General features: G+C 36.4%; 3 protein-coding genes across 5 annotated transcripts; 1 reads left to right on the top strand and 2 right to left on the bottom strand.

Annotated features, from left to right (window-relative positions):
- Nucleotides 1-34: 34 nt before the first annotated feature.
- LOC101888650 (heat shock 70 kDa protein 14) lies at nucleotides 35-1908 on the bottom strand. Its single transcript, XM_005182599.4, has one exon. It carries the CDS (start codon nucleotides 1769-1771, stop codon nucleotides 248-250), a length of 1524 nt encoding a protein of 507 aa, XP_005182656.1. The 5' UTR covers nucleotides 1772-1908; the 3' UTR covers nucleotides 35-247.
- A 3005-nt stretch (nucleotides 1909-4913) lies between these two features.
- LOC101888826 (rab GTPase-activating protein 1-like) lies at nucleotides 4914-14265 on the top strand. 2 transcript variants are annotated; one of them, XM_011293831.3, is made up of 9 exons: nucleotides 4914-5124; nucleotides 8658-9050; nucleotides 9111-9482; nucleotides 9573-10714; nucleotides 10782-10866; nucleotides 11071-11174; nucleotides 11237-11956; nucleotides 12313-12765; nucleotides 13330-14265. In XM_011293831.3, exons 1-9 carry the CDS (start codon nucleotides 4920-4922, stop codon nucleotides 13528-13530), a joined length of 3675 nt encoding a protein of 1224 aa, XP_011292133.1. In that variant the 5' UTR covers nucleotides 4914-4919; the 3' UTR covers nucleotides 13531-14265. The 2 variants fall into 2 exon arrangements, with proteins under 2 accessions (XP_011292133.1, XP_058982291.1); XM_059126308.1 differs by lacking the exon at nucleotides 4914-5124 and adding an exon at nucleotides 8424-8539 and having other exon boundaries at nucleotides 13330-14261.
- Nucleotides 14266-19283: 5018 nt separating this feature from the next.
- Nucleotides 19284-27474, bottom strand: LOC101889477 (uncharacterized). 2 transcript variants are annotated; one of them, XM_011293832.3, is made up of 9 exons: nucleotides 27001-27474; nucleotides 26501-26924; nucleotides 23363-23767; nucleotides 22934-23302; nucleotides 22499-22870; nucleotides 22071-22442; nucleotides 21840-21972; nucleotides 20210-20349; nucleotides 19284-20145 (listed from the first exon to the last, which is right to left on the bottom strand). In XM_011293832.3, exons 1-9 carry the CDS (start codon nucleotides 27232-27234, stop codon nucleotides 19382-19384), a joined length of 3213 nt encoding a protein of 1070 aa, XP_011292134.1. In that variant the 5' UTR covers nucleotides 27235-27474; the 3' UTR covers nucleotides 19284-19381. The 2 variants fall into 2 exon arrangements, with proteins under 2 accessions (XP_011292134.1, XP_005182662.2); XM_005182605.4 differs by having other exon boundaries at nucleotides 22499-22852.
- Between the last annotated feature and the right edge of the window lie 261 nt (nucleotides 27475-27735).

The raw sequence follows: 27735 nt of genomic DNA, 5'->3' as shown, positions 1-27735 counted from the left end.
CCATTTGTGTTTCCCATTCAAAAATTAGTTCATATTTTCTCTAATACGAAAAATGTTGTTACTTTATTTTAAATAAAAGGAATTTCTTTAGACTAAAAAACAAGCAATATGTATTTAAAGGCGTTCTGCGTGTACGGGGGATTTAAAAACATAATTCCAGGCAACATTTTTGCATACAACAGAGCTCGTCGTGCATCCTCATCCTCCTTTTTGTAGGCCGCTTTCTGTGGACTTATGCGAACCAAGATCATATACATTTCAGACGAACCAACGGTGAGCTATTTTCGGCTTTCTGTATATCCGCTTCCAAACGTACAAAGCCCTCTTCAGGTATGCTACTTGCCGCCTTGTGAACATTAACTTGAACAGTCTCTGTTCCAAAGCGTATTTGAAATGTTTCCGAATCCAGGGAGGATTCTTTTAATTTAATATTCAAGACCACAGTTTTTGGAAGTACATCACCAGGATTTAATAATTTCTGAGCATTAGCATCATCTTCAGGTGTTCCATGCCATATGGTTACTTCTTCTTCAACACAGTCACACTCCTCCGAGGGTTCAAGTACTTGTTTTTCGCTATCTACCAAGAACAGACTTTGACGGGCACATCCAACGGCTACAACCTCATCGGCCGAAATTGAGCTATTTATATCAGCATCAGGATAACGCGAGGATATGGCAGACTGTAGTTTGGGAATTTGTGTAGTGGCACCAAGTAAAACAATTGAATCGATCTTTTTCACATGTGGGTGGTTCTTCAGTGCCTTTTCCACATTCTCATTAAGCGTTTGCATAAAATTACTAATAACAGGTTGTATGAGACTTTCAAAGCGTGCCCGCGACATTTGTACATTAAAGTCCACACCGTCCATAAGGGAATCGATGTAAAGTTGTGTAGATGGCAGTGTTGACAGAATATGTTTACAATTGGCAGCAGCAGTACGTATTTTAGCCAATGAACGCCGGCTTTCGTGTGGATCTAATTTGTATTTACGTTGGAATTCTTCACATATAAACTTGACGAGTTCTTCGGTGAATTGTTGTCCTCCAATGGGGAATGGACCAAAACATTCAATTTTTGTATAGAGTCCATGTCTCACTTCATACAAAGCAAAATGTGAATAAATACCACCACATTTGATTGTCCATACATATTTTGATTCATCATTTCCATCTTCCTCGCCAATACCGTAGGCTAGTATAGCTGCCGTCGGCTCATCTACAATCTGAGCCACATGGAAGCCAGCCTTTTCCGCTGCTTTAGCCAGCAATGGCCAAGACTTCTCGGGATAATAACTGGGAATTGATAGCACCACCGTGGGTTTGCCTTGTTCATTGTAATATTGTTTGGCCAGCTCCAATTCTGATTCAAATAGCTTAACTTGCACAGCAAAGGCGGAGAGTTCTTTTGCCACTACCTTATCTTCGTCATCGTCTGATGGTTGGGTTGCTTTCAAAATGAACGTGTGCTTCTCACTGTTGTACTCACATGGTATGGTTCTCTGTGCCTTTGCCAGAAATTCTTCGGACATATCTTGGGGCTCTTTAAGGAATTGAAAACTATTGGCTACAGCCTGTTTCGGCTTAGAAGACATCTTTTGTTTCGCCGTCAAGCCACATTCAATCTCCTCTGCTCCATCCCATAGCAGACATGCTTGGGATGTTCTGTCACCCTGTTTGTTGGCTATCACATCGGGCTTTGTATCCGAGGGTTTAACTTGAGCAATACATAGGGTACTGTTGCCCACCTTTACACCGAAACGAGGCCACATTGTTTTTTGCAATTTTCTAATGTTCTTAACTAGGTATTTATTCACAAATTTTTAATAATTTCTATAAATTCTTTCACAAGCTAATCCTCCTTCTATGCTATAACCTTCGTCTGTCAAAAAAATTGCGGCATGGTGTTGAGGGATATCTAGATCGAGTTTCGAATGATTGGTGTTATCAATTATTTTGAATTAACATTTCGACAATTGTTTCATGTGAAATTAATATTTTGGACAACCCATTCAACTTTACAGAGTGTTGGTTATGGTATAAATGTAAAAATAAAAAAATGCATACATTTTTAGTTTAGTTTTACAAAATTAAGAAATATTTATGGAATTTTTATAAATTTTTTGGTTTTGATAGTAAAATTTGTGGAAGTTGATTGTAATCCATACTGGAGTGTTCTCCAAACATCGAAAAACATAAAGTTAAGGTGAGGGTACACCAGCAGCTTGGCATCATGGCCAGGCATATTAATGTCAGTTTATAGGTAGGAAACGAAAGCAGGATTTGAGTGCGGCTGTGGCATGATGTGTCACATAATATGCCATGCGAAGGTTTCAAGCTGCTTATGTACTCTCACCTCTATTCATTTATAAGTCCCATTCTACACACGAATAATATCATGTAATGAAATTTGATGAAACTAAGCATATATAAACCAATGAAGGGACGATCCGCCTAACGCGACTAATCACTTTACCTCCTTTGTCTTTCCGTTAATTTTTATTAATTGGTTATTAAGATTCATGCATTTTTAGAATCTGTGATATTTGGTTCACTATTTTTAAATATATTAAAACGGAATTGGAAATTAAATTTATTACAAAAATTCACCTTGTTTACATTTTCCTTCAAATTACTTTCGCACATAGCATACCCTACTTTCATTGTTATTTAGAGCAAGACAACAATAGTTCATAGAATTCCAAATGTTATCATTTCGCTTTGTATAACTTGCAACATCAAAAAGAAGAAGACTCGACTCGAATAATTTTTACTTCACTTGGATTCTCTCAGATAAACAATAATAATAATTTTTTTATTTCAACGAAAATTATATATAAAATATCGTAGATACAAAGCGTGATCGTGTGTTTGAATGTGGAAAACGAAGAATATATGAATAAGTGAAGAACACTTTGAGAAATGTTAAAAATCGTTGCAAAGATTTTTTTGCAAAGCGAAATGTGAAAAATGTACATAAAATTTGGGAGCAAGTTGAGTTTAGGGGCTATGCTCGGATCATTTTGAAATTTTTACCGCAGGTAGGTATTTGTAACCTGATTACGGCAATGTATTTTTTTTGTGGGGGAAATACCCGGTTACCCGGTTATTCGACCCAAAAGTTCGAATACAACATCCGGTTTGTATCCGGTTCTACGTAACCGATATCAATAAAATGGGTATCATTTGAAAGCTTATTAAAATACCTATCCAACAAGTGGTCATATGACGGGGTTGCTGGAACCGGTTTCGGAGAAATTTAGGAAAATTTGCATTTTTGTATGAGTACTTTTTGAAAAACCCATAAAAACTCGAAAATGGACCCATTATAGGGTCTTAAAATCTATACACTATATTATAGCTAACACTATTGCCTTTCCAAAATGGTGTCATATGTGTTGATATCTTTTGTGGTTCCGTGGATATAAGAGATAGAATTCATTAAATTATATTTTTCTCCAGTCTAGACGCATTTGACTTTGACCTTTATAGCTTTTTTAAGCAACCGGCCTTCGGCCGGGGCTTAAGATTTTCTCCTCTGGGGTATGTCCAACACCGGCTACGCGATCCATAGTTTTTCTAAAAATTGTACATTTTGTAAGTAGCCGGCCTTCGGCCGGGGCTTAAGATTTTCTCCTCTAGGGTATGTCCAACACCGGCTACGCGATCCATAGTTTTTCTAAAAATTGTAATTTTTGTAAGTAGCCGGCCTTCGGCAGGGGCTTAAGATTTTCTCCTCTAGGGTATGTCCAACACCAGCTACGCGATCCATAGTTTTTCTAAAAATTGTAATTTTTGTAAGTAGCCGGCCTTCGGCCGGGGCTTAAGATTTTCTCCTCTGGGGTATGTCCAACACCGGCTACGCGATCAATAGTTTCCTAAAAACTGTAGTTTTCGAAAGTAGCCGGCCTTCGGCCGGGGCTTAAGATTTTCTCCTCTGGGGTATGTCCAACACCGGCTACGCGATCCATAGTTTTTCTAAAAATTGTAATTTTTGTAAGCAGCCGGCCTTCGGCCGGGGCTTAAGATTTTCTCCTCTGGGATATGTCCAACACCGACTACGCGATCCATAATATTCTAACAACACCAAATTAAAAACAAAGCGGATTAACAAGAACGTTAAACCCGACACAAAACTTGGGTTCACTCAAACTGCTTTCATAAGTAACGACTTTAAAAGTCAATATCTTCGGAACTACAAAAGATATCAACACATGTGACACCATTTTGGAAAGGCAATAGTGTTAGCTATAATATTGTGTATAGATTTTAAGACCTTATAATGGGTCCATTTTCGAGTTTTTATGGGTTTTTCAAAAATTACTCATACAAAAATTCACATTTTCCTAAATTTCTCCGAAACCGGTTCCAGCAACCCCGTCATATGACCACTTGTTGGATAGGTATTTTCATAAGCTTTCAAATGATACCCATTTTATTGATATCGGTTACGTAGAACCGGATATAAACCGGATGTTGTATCCGAACTTTTGGGTCGAATAACCGGGTAACCGGGTATTTCCCCCACAAAAAAATTACATTGCCGTAATCAGGTTACAAATACCTACCTGCGGTAAAAATTTCAGGTCAATCCAAGCATAGCCCCTAAACTCAACTTATGCCAAAATTTGGCCCCCCCTTCAAAGTTAATTGAGTGTGGTGTCAAACAATAGCCAGCAGCCAACCTCAGCCCCACTTCATTGTAATCAAAACGCAGTAGAAGGAAAAAAGAAACACAGCCGATTCGTCATCGTCATCGGCCATTGAAAAAGTAATAAAACAAAAGTTTACTTTCATGTGAAAGCATTTTATCAATAAATAAAAAAACAATGAAATATATTGCATAAAAAATTACATTGTAAACATTTACCACCCCCCAAACTGCAAACGTGAGAACGCAAAACGTTCGTTTTATCTAACATGGATGATAATTTAAGCACAAAATCTTCCGAATCGTCTATAACAACCAGTGGAGAGTATGAAATCGTTACGGATAGTAATGTAACATCACCCATGGATCTAGAGCAGCCCTCATTGGATATTGCAAATAATCGCAATATCTCGGATATACAAAATGCCATGACAGATGCATTGGCAGAATTGGAACTTGACAAATCGAGTGAGGGTATGTATGCCTCTTAGTTGTTGGCTGTATATTTGTTTTTTCATAAATTATTGCAACTTAAGTAGGTGAAGTAGTAGCTGCATAGTATCCTTTTAGAAAACCAACAGACTAGGATGTATGGGGGTATATGCTTGCTCACACACATTTATTTTCATTTGTTCCGTACATAGTATAATGCAATTGACTGGGGAGTATCGTTTTTTCGTTTTCTTTTAATAATTGTCATGAGTGTGTCTTGTCTTTGGTAACCACCAACTCTTATCATTGTTGAAGAAGATAGGCAGCTGCATATTGATTTCTTTCCATTTTTTGTTTGTATATACCAAGAAGATTAAATAGAATTGTTTGAATTAAAGTAAAAATATATTATTTTGACCAAATTATTATTCTAAAGAAACCAGGTTAGAAATGCTTAAACAGTGCCGAACTTTTTATACCCTCCAGCAAAACACACGTTGCCATAATATGGAATAACTAGGGTAAATTAATTTGAAATTTGAGCTATATCAAATAGTAGAGCTGCATACAAAACTATCCAATGAAAATCTGAAACTGTAAGGTGGATATTGTGTTAGATATCATAAAAATACAAAATCAGGCGACTATTATTCGATGAGAAATTGGAACTAGAGAAATCTCTGACCCATTTGGAAATTTTTGCTAAAACCTTTAAAATTCCCAAACAGGGTGGCATAACCGAAACGTGACGTATGTTTTTGAGGTGTATTAAAAATGTTGACTCTATATTGGTTTTAACAAACCGATGGGTATCACCAAATTTGAAATATTGTATCGTATGCGTTCTCCAACGAATATTATGAGATGTTTCAAGACTAGTTTATATAACGCCACAGCTCTCATATATGTCTTTATCAAATTTCATATTTAAACCTTTTCAAAATCATAATAAACATTCTCTAGATGGCAAAGATATTCCATACAGCAATATAGCTTACAGCCTAGAAATACTTCACCTAATTTTTTTGATTGCACTTGTTGCAGAAGTACCAATATTCATTCATAATAAATGAGGAACTAACGAAAACATAAAGCTCATATTTGATAAGGAAATTTAAAAAGATATCCAATTTAAATACAACAATGCGATCGCATTGGTTTTCGTTGAAACAGATATGAAATTGATAAAACAGTTGAACTCACGTATACTCTACGCCACTATGTGAACAGTTTGATTAAATCCAGAAGTTTGTAACAGCTCGATGTGCCATAGACTCACTATGTACTAAGTAGGTCATATCTAGGCCGAATTTCCAGAAGCGTAGAATTCATCTATAAATATAGGAAAACATTTTAACAATCTTAAAAAATGTAAAAAATATAACATTTTTAGTTAAAAAATGTCAAAATTTGCATTGGACATTTCATTGTTTAAAGTCACTTTAGTCATATACCGGGGATATAGATAAACAGATACCACGTCCACATTTTTATACCTCCCTCCACCAGAGACCTATCTGGAAATGCATATCAAAATAATTTGTGTTGGTAAAAATATTGGAATGTGTGAAATATGAGAAAAATCGGAAAATTATTTGTCATTTTAGTTATTCAAAATTTTGACCCCTTTGTGGGGGATCTGTGTTGATGTATTGATAGAAATAATGGAATGTGTGTAGTTTGAAAAGAAACATTGTTTTATGAGCGATTTTGTTATTCAAATTTGGGCTCCCTTGTGAAGAAGGTACCAGAAGGCTGCTTTCTTCCATCTTTACACGCGTGTCGGATTGAAATATTTAGATGTGTGAAAATTGAAGATCAAAATATTATTCGGCACTTGAAGAGAATTTTTGTAATTCAAAATTTTGAACTTTTATACTTTTCCACCAAATGGCGTGTGAGTAGACAAATTTAGTTATTAAATTTTTTGACCACTTCGTGGGCGAGGTACCAGGCGGAATGGTCCGCTATAGTATATCTTCAAAGCAAATTTTGTAATGACAGAAATCATCGGATACGCGAGGAAACATAAATATTGGGATCTGTGTTTTTGGAAAAGAAACAGGATTCCCTTGTGAAGAAAGTACCAGAGGAGTGGACTGATCTCCTCCATCTTTACACCAGATCGATGTCGGATCGAAATATCGGGATGTGTGAAATTTGAAGATCGGAATATTTTTTGGCATTTTAAGAGCATTCTTGATATTCAAAATTTTAAACTTTTATAGTAGAGGTACCAGAAGGAGTTGGCCGTCTTAACAACAGATTTTGTTTTGATATAAATATTGGGATATGTGAAGTTTGAAAAAAATCGTATGCTTTTTGGGCATTATGTAAGCCCCTTGGTTATTCATAATTTTAACTCCTTTGTGGGAGAGGTACCAGAAGGAGTAGGCCGATATTATCTATTCTCGCACCTGACATTGCGGTGATAAAAAAAATTGAAGTTGTAAAATTTTGACCTTCTGTGTGAGAGGTACAAGAAACCGTGGATCCAGATGAAATTTTGCACAAGTCATTTAGATATTGCTCCCATATATATTTTCGCCCGGTTTGCTTTTGTGCTCCAAACGTGTAATATCAGCCCAAATAGTATGGAATTTTGCACATACGACCAAATTAGGCCTGTAAAAAGTATGCCAAATAAGATCGAAATCTGTTCAGATATAGCTATAGCTCCAATATATATTACTCCTCCAATTTGATATTTTTTTCTCCGCAGCCGAAATATGCACTCTGTAACAACGATATATATATAAAAATATCCGACTTTTAAGTTGCAAATTAATGCCCTAATTATAACACCTAGCATTACTAAACTAGGAATTAGGCTTCGAATTGATTCGCAATAGAAACAAATTTTTTAGGTCAATACTTAAACAGATTTGTTCATGCTAATCAAAATGGTTTTAGATCTAGAGACAGTGGTGTAGATCGTTCCCGCTCTTGCTTTTTCAACTATTAACTTTTCTGGTTTTATTTTCTTCTTTTAATATTAATTTTTTGTTATTCCAGTTTATGTATCCGTAAGAAGTGACTATCCCCAGCTGAATATTTGTAATAGTACCCCCTAGGGATTACAGTTAAGTAAGTTAAGGGTTTGCTCATGACAGCCAAAAGGGATTTACATCTGAAGAAAATTCAACTTTAAGGGTAGTGGTGTAGGGTATCTTGTGGTTCGCCTTTGTTTTAATATTTATTTCACTATTTATGAATCGATAAGAAGTGACAATCTTCAACTGAACCTTTGTTATAACTTCACACAGTGAAGACAGCTGTGTAAATCAATGTTGCTGTAGATTGAAAACAAAATCAGTTAACAATTGGCTGCTATGGTAACAACACACTTTATACTCCAATGCCCTTAAAAAATGTGTGTTGCACATGACGCCCCCTTTCTGGCATTTTTAAGTTCCAAAATTAAATTCGTATACAAATAATATTCTCTCACAACTAGGTATACAACAACAAATTGTACTTTATCAATCACTGCTTTTCATAAAAAATTCATTCACACACGCAGTTTTTATGTCATTTTTTTTCTTCTTTCTTTCCATTTTTTTATTTCTTTTCAGGTGGTTCAAGCGCAGCAGCAGCAACAACAGCAATCAGTGTTAAACAGAAATCACTAACACTACCCCTGACGGGCACAACAAGTCCTGCTTTGGTGGTACCCCAACAATTGGATAAGTCCAAAGATAACGCTGCCACAATGAAAACAAAAACTCTGGTCAATCATTTGAGTGGTAATGCGGGCAGTAATACGCCAACACCCAAAAGTGATGATTCCACCTCGGACTTAAATCGTGTGGGACAATCAGTATTTTACGATTGTACAGATGGTAATGCAGCAACACCACCCCTAACACAGGAGCTACCCCTTGGCGAAAGGGTAAAAGGTGATGGGGCCGATTTGGATGAAAAACAGGATATTATGAAACCAGAAAAGAATGACACCGATGATGACAGTAAGTTTCATAATCAAATAAAGAAAATTGAATATTTCAATTCTCTTTTGATATCGATAGTTTCAGAAATCGATCAAGGCTGCACGATTTTCTCGGGTGTCACCTATTTGGGTGCGGCCAATATCAATGCCCCCAAATCGGAAACGGATGTCTATCGCATTATGAGCGAATTGAATAGCGGCACCTCAGCCGATGGCCTAAAGATCTCCATTAGCATTCCGAATTGTTCGGACGGTCTGGTTGTTTTGCACGATGCCGAAACCAACAGCAAAATACAAGCCTATGAAGTACAAAGTATAATTTTATATTTTCGTGGACCGATTGAAACCGTTGAGCATGGTTGTTTTGCTTTCACCTGGTTGCATGGTGAATCGCTGTTTCAGTGTCATGTATTTCGTTGCCATATACCGGAGGCAGTAAATCAAGTTAGCGGTGAGTAAAGATAAACCATATCATCAACCATCCGTTGGTGGTAAACTTCAGCTAAAATTGTAAGTTCATACTATTTTGTTCTTTTTTTAGCCTGCTTCCAAAAAGCTTTCCAAACCTATCCGCCCAGCATGACGTGCAGCCTGATTTCGGCCACCGAGAATAATATGATGAATTCCATTACTTCCGACATAAGTGGTAATCCCCTTAACACGGCCGGTTATGAATTCCATGTATCACTTGAGATAAGAGAAAAGGTGGCTAAAAACTCCTATGCTCCGGTACCACGTGATCGTGGTACATTTAAATTACGAGCAAATACCGACAAAGAAGTCTACATCACAGTTAAACAAACACCGTCGACAGTATTGCAACCTTTGTTTATAGATCGCTGCTTTGGAGTTCTCCTGAGTCCCGGCAAATTGGTGAGGCAGGCAGATATGCGTTTAATCGATATGATATCCATGGGCTATGTGCAACAATCTGCTTCCTCGAATAACAGTAGCTCAGGAGGTGGTGGCAGCGGCGATGCTCCACCACCCATTACGCCACTTTGTTTGAATCCCTATCACATACAGGCCGAATGGAAGACAAGTGAAAAAGCATTTGAACAATTAAATGTTGAAACGTCAAAAACTTTTCTAACCGTAGCTGTGGACATTGTTATGCGCGGCATACAGGAACCCGTGCGATTCGTCATTGAAACTCCCGTCACCATACAGTCGGCTGGCGAGCTACGAATCATGGATCATTTCATTTCTAAACGTCCCATGACATTACGTTTTTATTTACACTTAAAACGTACAACCGATGAATTCAGCTGGAAAGTAAGTTCAATAGATCCCGCCGAAGAAATCATTGAACAGCCACAACAAAGCTCGTCATCGTCGTCGTATTTATTGAAAATTGGCATGAACAATTTGCAGCGCATTGTACGTTCATCGTCGATTGCCTCCATTGAAGATGATTGCCCAACAGATTCGGAAGATATGTCCGATGGAGATGAACCTCTACTAAGTGGTACTGGTGAAGTACCAAGAGATTGTCCCCAAAACACATTGGATGAATGGGATCCCGTCCTAAGGGAATGGGATGGAGAGAAAAGACCCAAAAACTTGGCACCTTTGGTTCGAGTCGGTATACCGGAGGCAATGCGTGAAATGATTTGGAAGAAATTGGCTGGCATAGAATCTAAAACAGAAATGCTTGACATGTATAAGATTTTAATAACCAAAGTACGTTTTATTTTCTCAATATTGTTTAAGAATAGTAAAAAAATAGAAAATGTTTTTTTTTTTGCAGGAAACCAAATGTGAGACTGTTATATTACGGGATATACATAGGACATTTCCAGCTCACAAATGTTTCCGGGAAACAGGAGGGTCTGGTAAGTATTTTAAACAAAAAATTTTTCAAAAACAATTACTAATTTACAAATAATTTAATTTAGCATTCACACAGAATCAAGTTCATAAAAGAAATCCAAAATTATTCGGGAATGGGAACTTTAAGTGCCTTTTATGAAATTGTCTGTGTCTATATATCAAGTAATTTCTTTAAATAAATTTAATTTAAACTCTCTTTTATTTAGGTCAAGATGCCCTTTTCAAAGTTTCCAAGGCCTATGCTGTGTATGACAGCGAGGTTGGATATTGTCAGGGTCTAAGTTTTATAGCTGCCAGTTTACTTCTGCACGTAAGTTTTTGATAATAAAGAAATATTTCTTTTTCAATGTCTTATTTTTTTTATTCTTGCAGATGCCCGAAGAGGATGCTTTTTGCGTCCTAGTCACACTAATGTATGATTATGGCTTACGTGATCTTTACAAGCAAGGCTTTGAGGCATTATATTTACGACACTATCAGCTGGAACGTTTGATCAAAGATCAATTACCCAAATTACATGAACATTTCCTCAATTGTGGCATTGAGACGCATATGTATGCATCACAATGGTTTCTAACCCTGTTCACAGCACGTTTCCCGTTGTGTTTTGTTTTTCATGTACTCGACGTTTTCCTCTTGGATGGCATTAATGTTCTATTTCAAGTTGCCCTCACACTGCTGTCAATATGTGAAAATGATTTGCGTCAACTTGATTTCGAGGGTATTCTAAAATATTTCCGTGTCACTTTACCCAAAAAATGTCGCAGTCCCAGCCAGTCGACAAAAATAATGAAAATGGCCTGTGAACGTAAAATTAAGAAACTTAAACTCTACGAAGATGAATTTAAACTACAGAAACAGGACAAGGAACGTTTGGAGAAAGAGTCACAAATCTATGAGAATCGTTTTGGTGCCGAAAGGCGAAAGCTACAAAGTGAAATAAATGAACTTCAGCAAAAATTAGCGGAGGCTAATGAACGTGCCATTGAGCGGGAGAAGAAGCATACGAATATTATACAGGATTATAAACAGATTATACAACGTTTGGAACAGGATATGACAACAATGAATGAGACATTGGGAAATTTAATGGTGAGAATATGATTGGAATATTTTCTTAAAAGAAATAATTAAGATTTGTGGATTTAAAAAATCGATTAAAAAATTATATTTTTATTAGATATAGAAAACCTATTATATACAGAAAAGTTTAAGATATTTTCCTAATATGATTTTTCGGCTTTACATAGTCTATTGCCTAAAGAAGACCCATTGAAGATATGTAATTATCGAATTTCTATACATGATCTTTCATCCATAGACTTTTTTAATTAGTTTACAGCCTTCAATCTAAAGGAAGGATATTTATACCCTACAAATATATTTGTTTTGATTTATATTAGGAAATATTTTTGACTAACCTATCTCCCATTTTTTGTCTAATCCAGAGCACCGTGGCTAAATGTGAAAATTGTTCCAAACACATTGAAAAGGACATGCACGCCAACAATGCCATCAATCCAACAATGTCGTCCAACAGTCGGAACGACAATCGATCTCCAACAAATATTAATACAAATGCAAATGAAGCCACTTTGGGTCCGTTGGATCCCCTAAATGCAGCACTCCAGCATATACGTGAACTAGAACTGGAATTGGCGCAAGCAAAGTTGGCCCAGGTCGAAGCCGAATGTAAAAATCAAGATTTAAATCATCAACTGAGTACCACAATTACAGAGATGCAATCGAATCGTAACAGTTGGCAGCCATGGTTTTCCAAGACATTAAATACTCTACAAGAAAAGGTGACGCCACGCAACAATCGTGAACAGCAAGCTTCATTTCAGTCGTATATGTCATCGGCGACTGGGAGTGAGACAAATTCACCATCTGGACATCAGGTATCTTAGTGTATAGTTATACGCTTCAAATGACACATCATTACAGCACATTACAGTTATTTATCAGTTGCCAAGAATGCAACTGATTGCACCGATATCGAATTAATTTTTTTTATTTTATAATATCCCTGCTTTCATTAAATTTACTTATCTTTTGTTAAACATGACAATAACTGTTATATATACACACTTTATTTATTCTATTTTGTGAAAACATATATACCTTAATTTCTAATTTATGTTATATTTATATTATCTAATAATATACTCTCGTTTATTGTTTACATAAAATTGCTTTTTCCCAAAACAAAATACAAAGCCAGTCCTTAGGAGCTTAAAGCCCCGCCTAACTTTTCTGCTTTCAAAAAATAAATGCAATATTCTTTTCGAATCTTTTAGTTTTTAGTTTATTTTCCTTATTTGTTATATTTCGTCTAAGAATTCCCAGATAAAAACATACTGTAAATATAATCAATCAACAAAGAAAAATAAATTAATGCAAACGTTATGGTGTCTTCTTTCTTTGTGTCTGTTATTGTTTTTTTCCTAATTAAATAATTACAGGAATTCAAGGCATTCTCTGTGAGTAACTCACCCAAATTGCCATCAAAATTCCAGGCTGCCCGTCTACGCAACAGTATTGATAGCTTACGCAATATAATGGTGGTACCTTTGGAAAATACTGGAAAACATCTTTTGAATGAGACTTTAAAACAGCACCAACAACAACAGCAGCCCCAACCACAACCACAGCAACTGCAGTAATTATTAATAATGTACTATTTGTGTTAATTATTCACAAACTCAGTATAACATTCCGAACAATCGCAATGTACTAAATATATACAGAGAACAAAAAAGAAACAAATACAGAATTAGACGTGAAGGAAATAGTCCTTTATGTTGTATCCTACACCTCTTTTTTCGAGAACTATGGAGGCTTATTAGTGTCTTGATGCGATTTGTAATTTATTTGTTTTATTTGTAATTTCATGGTTGATTTTTAGTTTATTTTTCATCAATCTTTGTAGGCTTTTAAAGTAAAGCATTGAAGATGAGATTTGTTGTTATATGGTTTTTTGAAGATTTAGGATTTAATTTCCAATTAAATCATCTGTAATTTGATGTTTAAGTTCTTTGTAGGTAGATTAACTTCTCGCAAAATATATCCAGTGTAGTTCCTATATAATTGTACTTCCTAATCTTTGGTATTTGGAACATTTAAACCCCAATTTTGACATTTGTCATTTCGGATGCTCAGTGGAAAGTTAAACTCCTCACCTAAAATATTCAATTAAGGTCCACTTCTTGGTGCACAACCCATTTGGTAAATATATCCTCAGCCATATGGCTAGAGAGGGTACATATCATTTGATACGGTCAAATCGTGCTTCATTGAAATAACGGTTTTAAATCCTAGGTCTCTTTGAACCAAATCCATTTCAGGACATTTGGTATCGATCTAGCGATGTCCTTTCTTTCCGTCCTTTCCTCTGTCTGGCTGGTGCTCACGATAACTCTCGAAGGGAGTACCCAATTTGATCCAAACTGAGTACATTGTTATATTATTGTCAAACTTGGATCGAGTTCGGAGATGGGCAATATCGGTCTACTTCTGGTACCTCCCCACAAAATGTCAACACAGAAAGAGAAAGGATAATCCGATTTTGCTCCAACTTTGTCAATCCTTATATTTGTATCAGTGTTAGGTCAGGTGCGGACAATATCGGTCCACTGCTTTAAGAACCTCCCCCCAAAGTTATATCTATAATAAAATGTGATGTAAGTGTCCCTTTATCTTCAAATTACACACATCACAATATTTTTATTGATCCAAAATCTGATGTGAAGATAGAATATATTGGTCCACTTTTTCTGGTATCACTCCCACAAAGGGTCAAAATTTTGAATATTCCTAAAGCTAATAAAACACGAAATTAACATCCGATTCCATTCAGAATTGGCACATCTAAATAATCAGCACAAGATCTGTTATGAAGATGGAAGAGATCGGACCATTCCTTTTGGTACCTCCACCACAAAGGGTCAAAGTTTTGAATAACCAAAACGTTTATTAAATCGGAAATATGCATCCGGTTCTATTCATATTTCACACATCCCATTATTTCTACTAACATAAGATCAGCTGTGACGATGGAATATATATATCGGCCCACTCCTTCTAGTACCTCCCCCACAAAGGGTCAAATTTTAGAATATCCTTGAAGCTCATAAAACGCGAAATTAACATTAGATTCCATTCAGATTCAGAATGCAGGATCTGTTGTAAAGATGATATAAATCTGCGAACCCCTTCTGGTACCTCACCCACAAGCGGTCGCAATACTTATTTCTACCATAACTTGCGAAATAAGTCAGCGATTCTTCAGAAACCTGAGGTGAATATGGATTTATGATTTTGCACGTCGCAATATTTATATCATATTTATTTAGCTGCGATACGAAATTGACAATATTGGCCCAATCCTTCGGATCCCAAGTCATAGATAGTCAACAATTTGAATAATCATGACAGAAGTCAAAATATTTTTAAATAATCGGACATTGGCTAAGGGTATACATCTGTCGCCAAAACCGTCTGATACTTTTTAAATTGTTTTTTGAAGATTTTGTTCCCGATTTCCAACCAAATAACATGTAAATTGAAATCAGTGTGTAATTTAACACCTTGCAAAAAATATTCAATGTACATTCGTATTTGGAAGATGTCCCATATAATGGTATAACTTGATGTTACATATTTTAAGGTTTTGGTCCCCATTACAAATTAAATCAGCTATATTTTGAAATTTTGGGATCTCAGTGGGTAGTTTAACTCCTCGCAGAAAATATTCAGTGTTAGTCCGCTCTCTGCTGCATTTCGGTATTTTTTCAAGGTTTTTGGACCTAATTTCCTACCAAGTGAACTTTAGGTACATATTTCGGCTTCTCAATGGGATAGTTCTACATCTCGAAAAAATATTCAAAGTAGGTCCGCTTTTGGTACAACCCTCTCCTGATTTTCGGTATTTTGAGACTTCGGCCCATCTTTCCGGTCAAATCGACGTTATAATTTTTATTTTTAATCAACCGAAATTTTAATTTTTATTTGACTCAAAGGTGTAGGAAAAAAATTTTCTTAACAAAATCACAACGGCAAACAACACTCCTGAAAGGGCAATATACAAATCATGTGATTTTGAGTAAAATTTAATTCTCTCCAATTAGTCATCAATAAAAAATTAATAGTAATAACAACAACAAACACGAAGTAACATTGCAAACTTCACATTTAATGGAAATACACTCTCACACACACAGACACATTATATTTATGTAGTATAAAATAAGGGCTTATAGATTATATATTTCTTCGCAAAATAAAAAATCTCGAAAAACAATACAAGTATATAAATACATACATACATACATTTATCTATATATGTATTAATGTAATAAGTAACAAAAGGGAAATATTAATAATAAAACACATATATTTTTTTTGTTATGTTAAAACACAAACTTGATGAACAGGGATTTACTAAATACCTATCTAAGCTAGTATTTCTGTTTTGCTCCTAATCAATTTGCCTTATACTGACGGTCGAAAGATCAATGTTATGCATTTCGAAAAAAGTGAAATTTATTTACACATCCTACTGTTTCCTCCTCAATCCGATACTCTCAATTATTTTTAGGGATTCTACTGCGCTATAATTTCTCCTTATTTTTTACATTTTTTGTAAAGAGGATTAATTTTATATTTTTCAATTAACAAAATGGCAATTAATTTGTTATCAGATGTTTATACTCAACAATTTTATGACATTCCTTTTTTGAAAAAATAAGATTTAATCCATCTCTAGCTAGATTAAATGTAATTATTTCAATACCAATAAAAGAGGTTGAAAATGTTTGCTAACCTTTTTTACTTTAAATTTACAGGTTTAAAGATCTTTTATAAAAAGATTTAATTTTAGATAACTTACCCAAATTATTTGCAAATTTTATTTGAAATAATTATCCATGGTGTATATAAACATACATAGTTGTCAAAAGTTAATATATGTTTATTCCAGTTTCTCCCAAATATTTTTTAAACTTCTATTCTACTATACACCCACATACACACCACACATACTACACCCTAAATGACTCAAAATGAAATAAATAAATTACAAAAAAAAAAAAAACATATAACCACATATTCGTTTTGTTTTATTTAAATCCGCATGGAAAGGATAAAAATCGGATGAGGTCGACTACCCAATACCTTACACAAGGTTACATTTTCCATGTAAAATGTACAAAAATGGCAGAAATCATGTCCATAATTGAATTCGCTTATTCGGTTCATATTTGGAATCGCATGGATTATGTATCTGAGAGTTTTATATGAATATGAATCTACCTCCATTAATTTTGACTGAGGTATATGTAGACTGTATAAAATATATCGTACCAAACATCAATGCAACAGTTAGCATATAATGGGTTTGTAAAGGCTTAGATATTATGTCAGGCGAAAAATAGTTATGGAACATACAGGGTGAGATGAAAAAACTACAACTAACTTCAGACTGTTGTCATATCTAAGCCACTCCTCCGAAAGCTTTTAAAATTATTCCAGTGACAGCTCATTATATTGTTTACAAGAGTACAAAAGCATTTTGGTGAGAATTTTTCAGAAAAAAAGTTATTCGTGATGGAATTCAAGCGTGATAGTGTGATTTTTTTATATTTGACTGGAAAACAACAAGTGGCTATCGTTAGAGCACTCCAGCATTTAAATGTGAATAAATCTTTTGTGTCTCGTACCATCGCTCGTTACCGTGATACTGGTTGGGTAGTCCGACGTCAAGAAAGTGGACGGAAGAAAGAAGCAACATAAGCAGAAATGGTTCGAAAGGTAAAGAAGCGACTTGATCGAAACCCGCTTCTCAGTGGCCGAAAAATGGCTCTTAAGCGGAACATATCGCAATGTTCCATTCGGCAAATATTGAAAAATAAGCTCGGGGTAAAGCCAAGGAAGTGAACGGAAGAAAGAAGCGAAATAAGCAAAAATGGTTCGAAAAGTAAAGAAGCGATTTGATCGAAGCCCGCTTCTCAGTGGCCGAAAATGGCTGGTAAGCTGAACACATTCCAATATTCCATTCGGCAAATATTGAAAAATGAGCTCGGGGAAAAGTCATTGAAATTCCAAAAAGTGCAAGAACTTACACAGCAACAGAAAGCAAATAGATTCAAAATATGTAAAGAGTTACTTCGCTTGGCCGAAAGTGGTGAACTGCCGAATTTGGTTTTCTCCGTCTCCGATGAGAAAACATTCGTTGTTCAGCAGTTTGTAAACAAACAAAATGATCGTGTTTACTTGCCAAAGAGGTCAGCTGAAAATGTGCACCTTCGGTTGGCCACAAGAACTCAAGCGCGGCCATGGTGATGGTGTGGGCCGCCATAACAGCCGATGGACGCTCTTCGCTCGTATTAATCGACCGTGGCATCAGAATATATGTGGAAATTATCTCGAAAATATTCTGAAGGGTGTATTAAAGCCTTGGGCGGGCAAACATTTTGCCCACAGACCTTGGACATGCTAACAGGACTCAGCACCATCGCACTCAGCACGCGCCACCCAAGAATGGTTACAAAATGAGGTTCCTCGCTCCATTTCCAGCGCACAATGGCCACAAAAATGTCCGGATACCAATCCGTTGGACTATTGTGTCCGGAGTATTTTGGAAAGCAAAGTTGGCACTAAAAATACCAAAGTGTGGATCACCTCAAGCAAGCGCTTCGCCGGGAATGGGCCAAAATATCGCAGAGCAACATTGGGGCGGTGTGTGACGGTTTCATTGGCCGTTTGAAGGCCATAATTCGTGCTAAAGATGACCAATTCGAACTAATCTAAACGTATTCGAAAATTTGATGCTATTTCCGGCATTTTTTGCTTTCATTCAATAAAATTTAAAAAAATGTAAAAATTATGGCGTTTGAATTTGGCCAGGAACTCTTTGTAATAATTCACGATACCTGGAGTCCTTAATTTTTTAATTTTTTTTAAGTCAATGTCAAATCAAAGTCCTTGGAAATTTATTCTTAAAAATCGTTGATTTCCTTACAGGAATTAAATCTAAAAATATTATAGCAAAAAAAAAATAAACAAGATTTTAGTCAGGATGGCCCTTGCTTTATTTAAATCAACAATTCTATTCCAGAGGTCCTTGAAAAAATCTTCAAACATTGCCATTTTACAGGAAGTTTATATTTTAATTTCAAAAAATACTTCGAAATTGCAACTTAACACCAGATTAAAATTTGTACACAAGATACAACTTTCAAATGTTTGATGAGTAATTTCATATTTTTGAAGAAATTATGCTGATGCCATATATCTGTCTTGTTTGTTTACAAATCGATTAATCTAATCAAATAAAACAATGTTAATTTATTTTATTGGTTTTCCTTTTTTTGTTGGCTATCATTCATCACACCACTCTTCTGTTTTTTTTGTTTGTTAGTTTACTTACATACATTGTTTGTTGAATTGCATAAGCATATAATCACCTATAAATACATACATACATACCTACCTACATACGTATACACATACATAACCTTAAATTAAATATATCGTCGATTCCTTGCTATCACTATTCGTAATTTCACTAACACTTTCGAAACTTTGCAGCAGATTAGCCGACGAGCTACGCTTGATGGTGTTCTGCTGCCGGGCATCATTGAAGCGGCCGGAATTTGTAAAGGATTTACTGCGACAGTGGCGGCGGCGATTGCGTGCAACACCATTGTTGCCGCCACCACCGCCACTGCCACCTCCATAACTGCTCCCGGCCACTGTGGTGTATTTGGTTTTATTGTTGTTCACCGTTCTAAAGGGATTATTGACTCCGCTGAAACAAGAAATACTGCGTTCATCATCATCATCACTGTCCTGCTCAAGACTGGTCATTATCAGTTGCGTGGTTATGGCCTCATTTTGATTTGCACTATGACTTTCCGTATATAACGAAGACGAACTGGCCTCTTGAGTTTTATTCCCACTGCTGCTGCAGCTGCCCGTGCCTTTCGCTCGGGGCATATTGAAACTTATGCCATTATCATAGGATGGATCTCGCGATATATCCGAGATACAATTGCTGGTGTTGTTGCTGACAATGGACCGTAGATCATGCGCCAATATGGAGCCATAATTCTGCGAATCACCATAGCACGACCAATCGCTTAGAAATGATTCAGGTGAGGAGAAGGTGGGACGTAAACGTTGCACCCGATAGCCTTTGCCATCGTTGTTCATAACAATCCATGTTTTCTTCAAATATGTGTGTTCAGTACAATTGACAGAACTCTTGGGTCGAGTTGTAGCTGAAAAGAGTAGAGAAGGAAAGGGGTCACAATAAAGGTGAAATGTTGTTTTTTGTAACTTTACCTTCATTAATATTTTCGTTTATGGCAATACCAGGGACTGGAGCAGACACTGGATGCATGACACCCAATGTGCAGGATATATTCAAGGAATCATCACAAAAATCTCGAGCACTTTCTTCCATCTGGGGTGTATTGGGGGAGCTGTAAGAAAGAAATATTGTATTGATTTTAAATTTTATTCAAATTTTATTATTTTTTGCAAGGTCCAGCTGAAATCGTGGATTTTATTAAAATATCTTTCAAGTTCCAGCTGAAGACGTGAATTTTTTTAAAATATTTTTTAAAGTTCCAACTGACGTCTTGGTTTTTTTTTAAATATTTTTTCAAGTTCCAGCTGACGTCTTGGATTTTTTAAAAATAGTTTTTCAAGTTCCAACTGAAGTCTAATATTTTTTAAAAATATTTTTCAAGGTCCAGCTTAAGACGTGGATTTTTTAAAAATATTTTTTCAAGGTCCAGCAGAAGACGTGGATTTTTTAAAAATATTTTTTCAAGGTCCAGCAGAAGACGTGAATTTTTTAAAAATATTTTTTCAAGGTCCAGCAGAAGACGTGGATTTTTTAAAAATATTTTTTCAAGGTCCAGCAGAAGACGTGGATTTTTTAAAAATATTTTTTCAAGGTCCAGCTGAAGTCGTGGATTTTTTAAAAATATCTTTTCAAGGCCAGCAGAAGTCGTGGATTTTTTTAAAATTATTTTTTCAAGGCCAGCAGAAGTCGTGTATTTTTTAAAATTATTTTTTCAAGGCCAGCAGAAGTCGTGTATTTTTTAAAATTATTTTTTCAAGGCCAGCAGAAGTCGTGTATTTTTTAAAAATATTTTTTCAAGGCCAGCAGAAGTCGTGTATTTTTTAAAAATATTTTTTCAAGGCCAGCAGATGTCGTGGATTTTTTAAAAATATTGTTTCAAATCAAGTAGATGTCGTGGATATTTAAAAATATTTTTTCAAGTTCCAGCTGAAGTCTAATATTTTTTAAAAATATTTTTTCAAGGTCCAGCTGAAGTCTAATATTTTTTAAAAATATTTTTTCAAGGTCCAGCTGGAGACGTGGATTTTTTAAAAATATTTTTTTCGGTCCAGCTGAAGTCTTAAATTTTTTAAAAATATTTTTTCAAGGTCCAGCTGGAGACGTAGATTTTTACAAAATATTTTTTCAAGGTCCATCTGAAGACGCGGATTTCTTAAAAATATTTTTTTTGGTCCAGCTGAAGTCTTAAATTTTTTAAAAATATTTTTTCAAGGTCCAGCTGAAGCGTGGATTTTTAAAAATATTTTTTCGGACCAGCTGATGTCTTGAATTTCCAGCAGAAATCGTGGATTTTTTAGAAATATTTTTTGCGGACCAGCTGATGTCTTGACTTTCCAGCAGAAATCGTGGATTTTTTTTAAATATTTTTTTCGGACCAGCTGATGTCTTGAATTTCCAGCAGAAATCGTGGATTTTTTTAAAATATTTTTTCGGACCAGCTGATGTCTTGAATTTCTAGCAGAAATCGTGGATTTTTTGAAGTGCATTTTCCAAAATTAATTTATCAGAAGTCGAGAATTTTTTTCAAAAATATTTTTGGACATGACTTAAAAAATTATTTTTTTAATGGAGTCCATTTTTTTTAAATTTCACAATACTCACGAATTGGGTGTTATGACGATATTCTCGATTACAGCTGCGGCCGGGAGGCATTGGCCCATCTGCCCCTTACAATTACACTGGCATGTAGCTTGCGCTGCCTCTGTCTCTGATGCTTGAGACGTGCCTGCAATACCTGCAAACGAGATTCTTTAGTTGATATAGAAAACAGGTTCTCAAAATAGGCGAGAGGTGGGGTGCGGATACTATTGAAAAATATTCATTTCATATTACCACAATTTTGTGTTGCTCTTGCCACCTGCTGAACCAAATCCGGCGTAGTTACTACGGTCGGCGTTACAACACTGGCTGTGGCACCCTCTAGCTCCATTAGGGTTTCGGGGGTGCTGCGTAAGTTGTAGATTTCGGAAGCTGCTGCCGATGTTGAGGGCATATCGCTGAAATTGTGTATGGGTACGGTGGAGGAGACCGTGGTGTTGCTGTTGGCTCGACTACAGCTGCGATCGCGACGTCGTCGATGATGTTTGCGCTGGCGATCACGTGGCTCACGCATTTCATGATCCATGCCGATTTTTATCACCTCCTCATAGTCGGGTGGGGCCTCATAGCTGGGAGGTTCATCGGGAATGATTTCCTCTTGGCGGTCTGGGGAAAGAGAACTTTAATAAAATATAAAAGTTGGAATACATATCCCGACATACCCAACAGCTCGCTTATGGTTTGCAAATGATTTTGCAGTTCTCTCTGATGCCTGGCCCTGACACCCATCCTATAGAGTATTACCATCCAACCGGAGAGTACAGCAAAAATCCCCAAAGTTGAGATCACAAAGATACCCGTGGCCGTTTTCAAATCCGGATACTGTTCAATTTTGGGAAAATAATAATTCGGTTTATGCGAATACCAACGACGATCGTTTTGCAAATGGGCCCAATCTTCTTCGCAGGTATCGGGTTCATCGCTGCCGTCGCCGCAATGATCGAAACCATCACAATGCAAACGAATCGATATACAGTGGTTGTTGTTGCACAGGAATTCCGACCCAATGTAGCAATCTAAATGGACATAGGGATCTGCATACAATGTTGCATATAGGCCAAACACAAACAATCCTAACTTAGGGGTTAAATACTTACTCAAATAATTGAAGACACTGTAGACTATGGCCAGTTTTGAGGACATGCCAAAGACCCCACGCAGGCGTATGTAATAACCCGTTAGGACGGGTACAACATGATTCTCTTTGGACATTCCGTTATTGGGCCACATCACATCCTCTATTTCCGGGGCATCGGAGGTGGTGCCCTGGCGTATGGTCAAATCGGAACGTGAGGCCATGCTGTGGAACTCATCGACACGCAACGAGATGTGGGTCTTCATCATAATGTAATTATTGCTGGGTTTAATGATCCAAATACAATCGAACATGCGCACATCGGTGGCATTTTCAATCATATTCATCATGGTAATGGCACCACCAGGTCCAGAAACCAAGCCACCACAATCTGACAGAGAAACACCTCAAAATTGGAAAATAATAAAAAAATCACTTCTCCCTCACTCACCAGTATACGGCATCAAACGATCTTCCTTTAGCTGACTGGGCGTTACAAACGTAACTTCGGCTCGAAATCCAGCACTGGCTACCCCGTTACCACGAAATTGCAATAACAACGATTTGCCCGTACTTATGATGATGGGCGGACGAAAATGTTCACCGGTGTATGAGTCCACCATTTGACCATTCGAATCGAATATTTCCATTGTCGATGTCAGACCCAATTGAAAATCGGTGAAATCCAAACGGACATGACAATTGTCCGAATCACATGTCAGTATGTACTCAGTACCATAATCTCGCGGATAATTCATGGGGAAATAGGGTGTGGATATTATCTGGGGTACATTGCTATTTGGATTATTCGAAAAGTCGGTTTGTCGCGGTATACCGCTAACGATTTTTACATTACCTGTGGAGAATAAACGGGTTAAATAGTTTAAAAGGGAAGAAATGTTATAAGGCATAATTAAATGTTAGGACGGTGGCTCTGGGATGTCCTAAAATGGTCAACAAAATTTAAATTTGAATGATCCGAACCCTGGTTTACTCAAACCGAAGTTGGACAAACAAGATAAGGTTATCTTAAAATTTAACCTTTATTTCTTTATTATTGGCGCCCAAGTGAAAACACTCTGCAAAAAAATATATATATATTGAAATATTGAGATTACCAAGTCTGAATGGAATCGAATGTTAATTTTGCGTTTTATGAGCTTAATGGATATTCAGAATGTAGACCCTTTGTGGGGGAGGTACCAGAAGCAGTGGACCGATATATCCCATTTTCACACCAGACCTTGGGCTAATAAACATATTGATGATGGAAAAGAATCAGATTCTTATTTCGGATGATGGAAAAGAATCAGATTCTTATTTCGGATTTTATGATCGTTTTGGTTTTTCAAAACTTCGACCCTTTGTGGGGGAGGTACCAGAAATAATGGACCGATCTCTATCATCTTTACAACAGATCTTGTGTTGAGATGCGCCAAGCCTGAATGGAATCGGATGTTAATTTCGTGTTTTATGATCTTCCTGGATATTCAAAATTTTGACCCTTTGTAGGGGAGATTCCAGAAAGAGTAGACCGATATATTCCATCTTCACACCAGACCTTGGGCTAACAAAAATATTGTTATGTGTGTAATTTAAAGACAATCGGACACTTACATTACATTTTATAAGAGTTATAATTATTAAAAATTTTGACCCTTTTTGGGGAGGTACTTTATAGAGTGGATCGATTGATGCAAATATTATGATTTGCAAAGTTGGAGCAAAATCGGATTAACATTTCTCTTTCCGTGCAACAAGATATTTTCTTTCATGGGGGAGATACCAAAAGGAGTAGACCGATATAGCCCATATCTTAACTAGATATAAGTTTGGCAATAATTTTACGATGTACCACATTTGGACCAAATCGGATACTCCCATCGAGAGTTATCGTGCGCAACAGCCAGCCAGGTAGACAGACAGATGGACGGTCGGACGGAAACCCATAGATCGACTCCAAATGTCCTTAAACGAATTTGGTCTAAATAGACCTAGGTTCTAAGCCCGCTATTTCGATGAGGCACGTTTTGGCCATATCAAATGACATATACCCTCGGTAGTCATAAGGCTGAGGGTATATTTAAACATTCATTTCTGGGTTGATGGCGCCCAAATGATTCAATAATTAAATCCAATTCGATAATTAAATGTCGAGAAGCAGTCTTGCAATACTATCAGACACCAAGGCAAAGTGGTTCAGAATCGTTTTTCCAGGACCAAAATTGAACATTTTATGCTCTGATGGTCCCTTGTGGTCTGGTGGTTTCTTTAAGACCTTTTTAAAATTCAGGTTTGTGGCTCAAAAAATATTCCTAAAAATTCTCCTGTTTGTGCCTCTTATGTTCCTGAAAAATATTCATTAAAAACCATTGCTCTGTTCCAGACCCTGCAAAAATCTACTAAAATCGGTTATCGTAGTAAAAACTTTTACAATCTTGCAGTTCTGGAACACGGCACATGTTTATACCTCTGATGTTCCTTCATTAAAATATTCTTAGAAACCCCAATTTTGGGACTTCGATGGTCCCAACAAATAAAATTTGGTCCCTCAGAAAATGTTCCTAAAAACCCCTTTTGTGCCACAATCTAAAATTCGTAAAAATTCAAGATTGAACGTTACAAAATATTTATAAAAATCCATGTTTGTACCTCCGATGTTACTTTAAAACAAATATTACTAACAAACACTCTTGGTGCCCCAATTTTCCCACAAAAATACTTAAAAAAACACGTTTATTCCTACAACGGGTCCCTCAGAAAATATTCGCCAATGGTCCCTGAAAAATTATTCCCAAAAATGCTCATTTGTGCCTCCGTTGCTGGTCCTCCAAAAATAATAATAATAAGAATCCATATCAGTGCCTCTGATGGTCTCTCAAAAATTGTTCTTAAAATCCTAATAAGTTTCTTTTGTCTCTGATAGTATTTTATAAAATATTCCAAAAATTTATGTATGTTGCTCTGTTGGGCCTTGAAAAAATATGTTTAAAGTCCACTTTGGTGCCTCTGATTATAAAAACAAAACCGACGATTGATCCTCTTTCTAATGGTCCTTTTGGAAATATTTCCAAAAATCCACAATTCTGATAGCCTTTGAAAGAAGATTTTTTAAAAAAATCCTCCTTTCCAATATTGCTTTTTAATATCTGTTGAAAATATTGATTTCAAGTCACAGTAAATATTTTTAATTTAATTTGGTCAAGTGCGAATGTTCTTCGAATCACGGAACAGTGAGACACAACAAAACGAGGCAAATAACAAAAAAGTGTAGGGCTTCCTGGATTATTGAAAATGCAATCGAAAATGGTTATTATAAAATCGAAATATATTCTTTTTTGATGCGAAAGAAAATTGTGTAACCGGGGTGCACTCTGGGATACGGCACCAGAATCACTTCGTTTCAGAAAACAATGGAGTTACAACCTCTACATTTCCAAATATCGCGTCCTCTTGGGGCTTTTTATATAAATTTTCTATTTTTAAATCACTGTCAAAGTCCTTTTTATTCTTTTCCACCACCAGGATAAAGATATACATATATCCGATTTTTTTTTAATTCCACCTAAAACTAGACACCTTTACTCACGTTCGGAAAAGTACTGCAACGAAAAGACATGACTATTGGTTGCCCGATAGAAAAACTTCAGCAACAGCGTTCGCGTTTTACTGCGAAACACTTTGCCCTCGCCGCAAAACTCTTGACCCGATATCGTATTGTCGTACGGAGGTTCCGAAAATTGTATGTGTTCACAGGGACACAGGGAGGACTTGCCCACGGCTGTGTTGGCGATGCGTTCACAGGTCTTGGAGAAATTGGCAAAGGTGACGGTGATGCGTATGACACATTCGGCACAGGTGACCAACTCCAGGTTGCATTGATACCAAAAATCCAAATTGGAACGGAGTTTCAAGGCATTGCTGGCGCCATTTAAATTGGTGTTGGCACCAGCCGTCGCCCCATTGGCCGAGGATGGAGAGGAAGTTGATGAGGCCGACGAATACAGGGTACTCTGGAAAATTTTGAAAAATTGTTTGATGTCGTTTTATAATCCAAATTGCAAACAAAAGCGTTTTGAAATATCCTACACGATATGCCGATGTGGTTACATTGCGCGCATGCAATTCGCCACGTTCGCCCAATTCCAGGAAATGTCGACGACCATTCCAGTGATTGCATATATCCAAATCCTTGTAGGTATTCGAAGGATATGCCGCCACAACCGAGGATAGCAGACATACGAAGACGACCGCAATATTCACATAGGTCCGTTTCAGAACGACAAAGATATTTAGATTCTTTAAACCCGTATTGGATAACATATCCTAAGCCGCGGGGAGGATATGAACGCGTGTGTGTGTTTTTAAATTGAAATAGAGTATTTTAAATTTTATTTTTAACGTAAAAACTTAACCAAAAAACGAAGTTTAATAAACTTATGTAAGGTGCGTAGACAAAGAACGAGAGCGAAGGATGGGTGTAGAAAAAATAAAAACGTTTTATTTTAAATTTCCAACCGTTTGCTTAATGCATGTTGTCTGCTGGTAAGTTATGTTTAGACTGCAGCCAGCTCTGGGCGAAAATTTAATAAGGGCCATTCTCCATGATTTTGTTGGTTCCCCACGCTTTTCATTGGGATTTTGTTTTTGTTTTCGCAACAAATTTCTACCAACAAATTGTTTTGTAGGCGCGTTGTTAAATATAGTTAACAATTCTTGCAGTCAGGAAAACAAAAAAGAACATTGAAGAAACCATAGAAGTGTATTTTATGTTTGCTTCCGAAAGGGACCCATGGACATGGGTTTACAAAAATACAGAATTTG

Source organism: Musca domestica, unplaced genomic scaffold (genome assembly GCF_030504385.1).
Source record: "Musca domestica strain aabys unplaced genomic scaffold, Musca_domestica.polishedcontigs.V.1.1 38, whole genome shotgun sequence".
NCBI lineage: Eukaryota > Metazoa > Arthropoda > Insecta > Diptera > Muscidae > Musca > Musca domestica.
The sequence above is the reverse complement of the archived record's forward strand: the minus strand, read 5'-3'. Positions and strand labels throughout refer to the sequence as shown.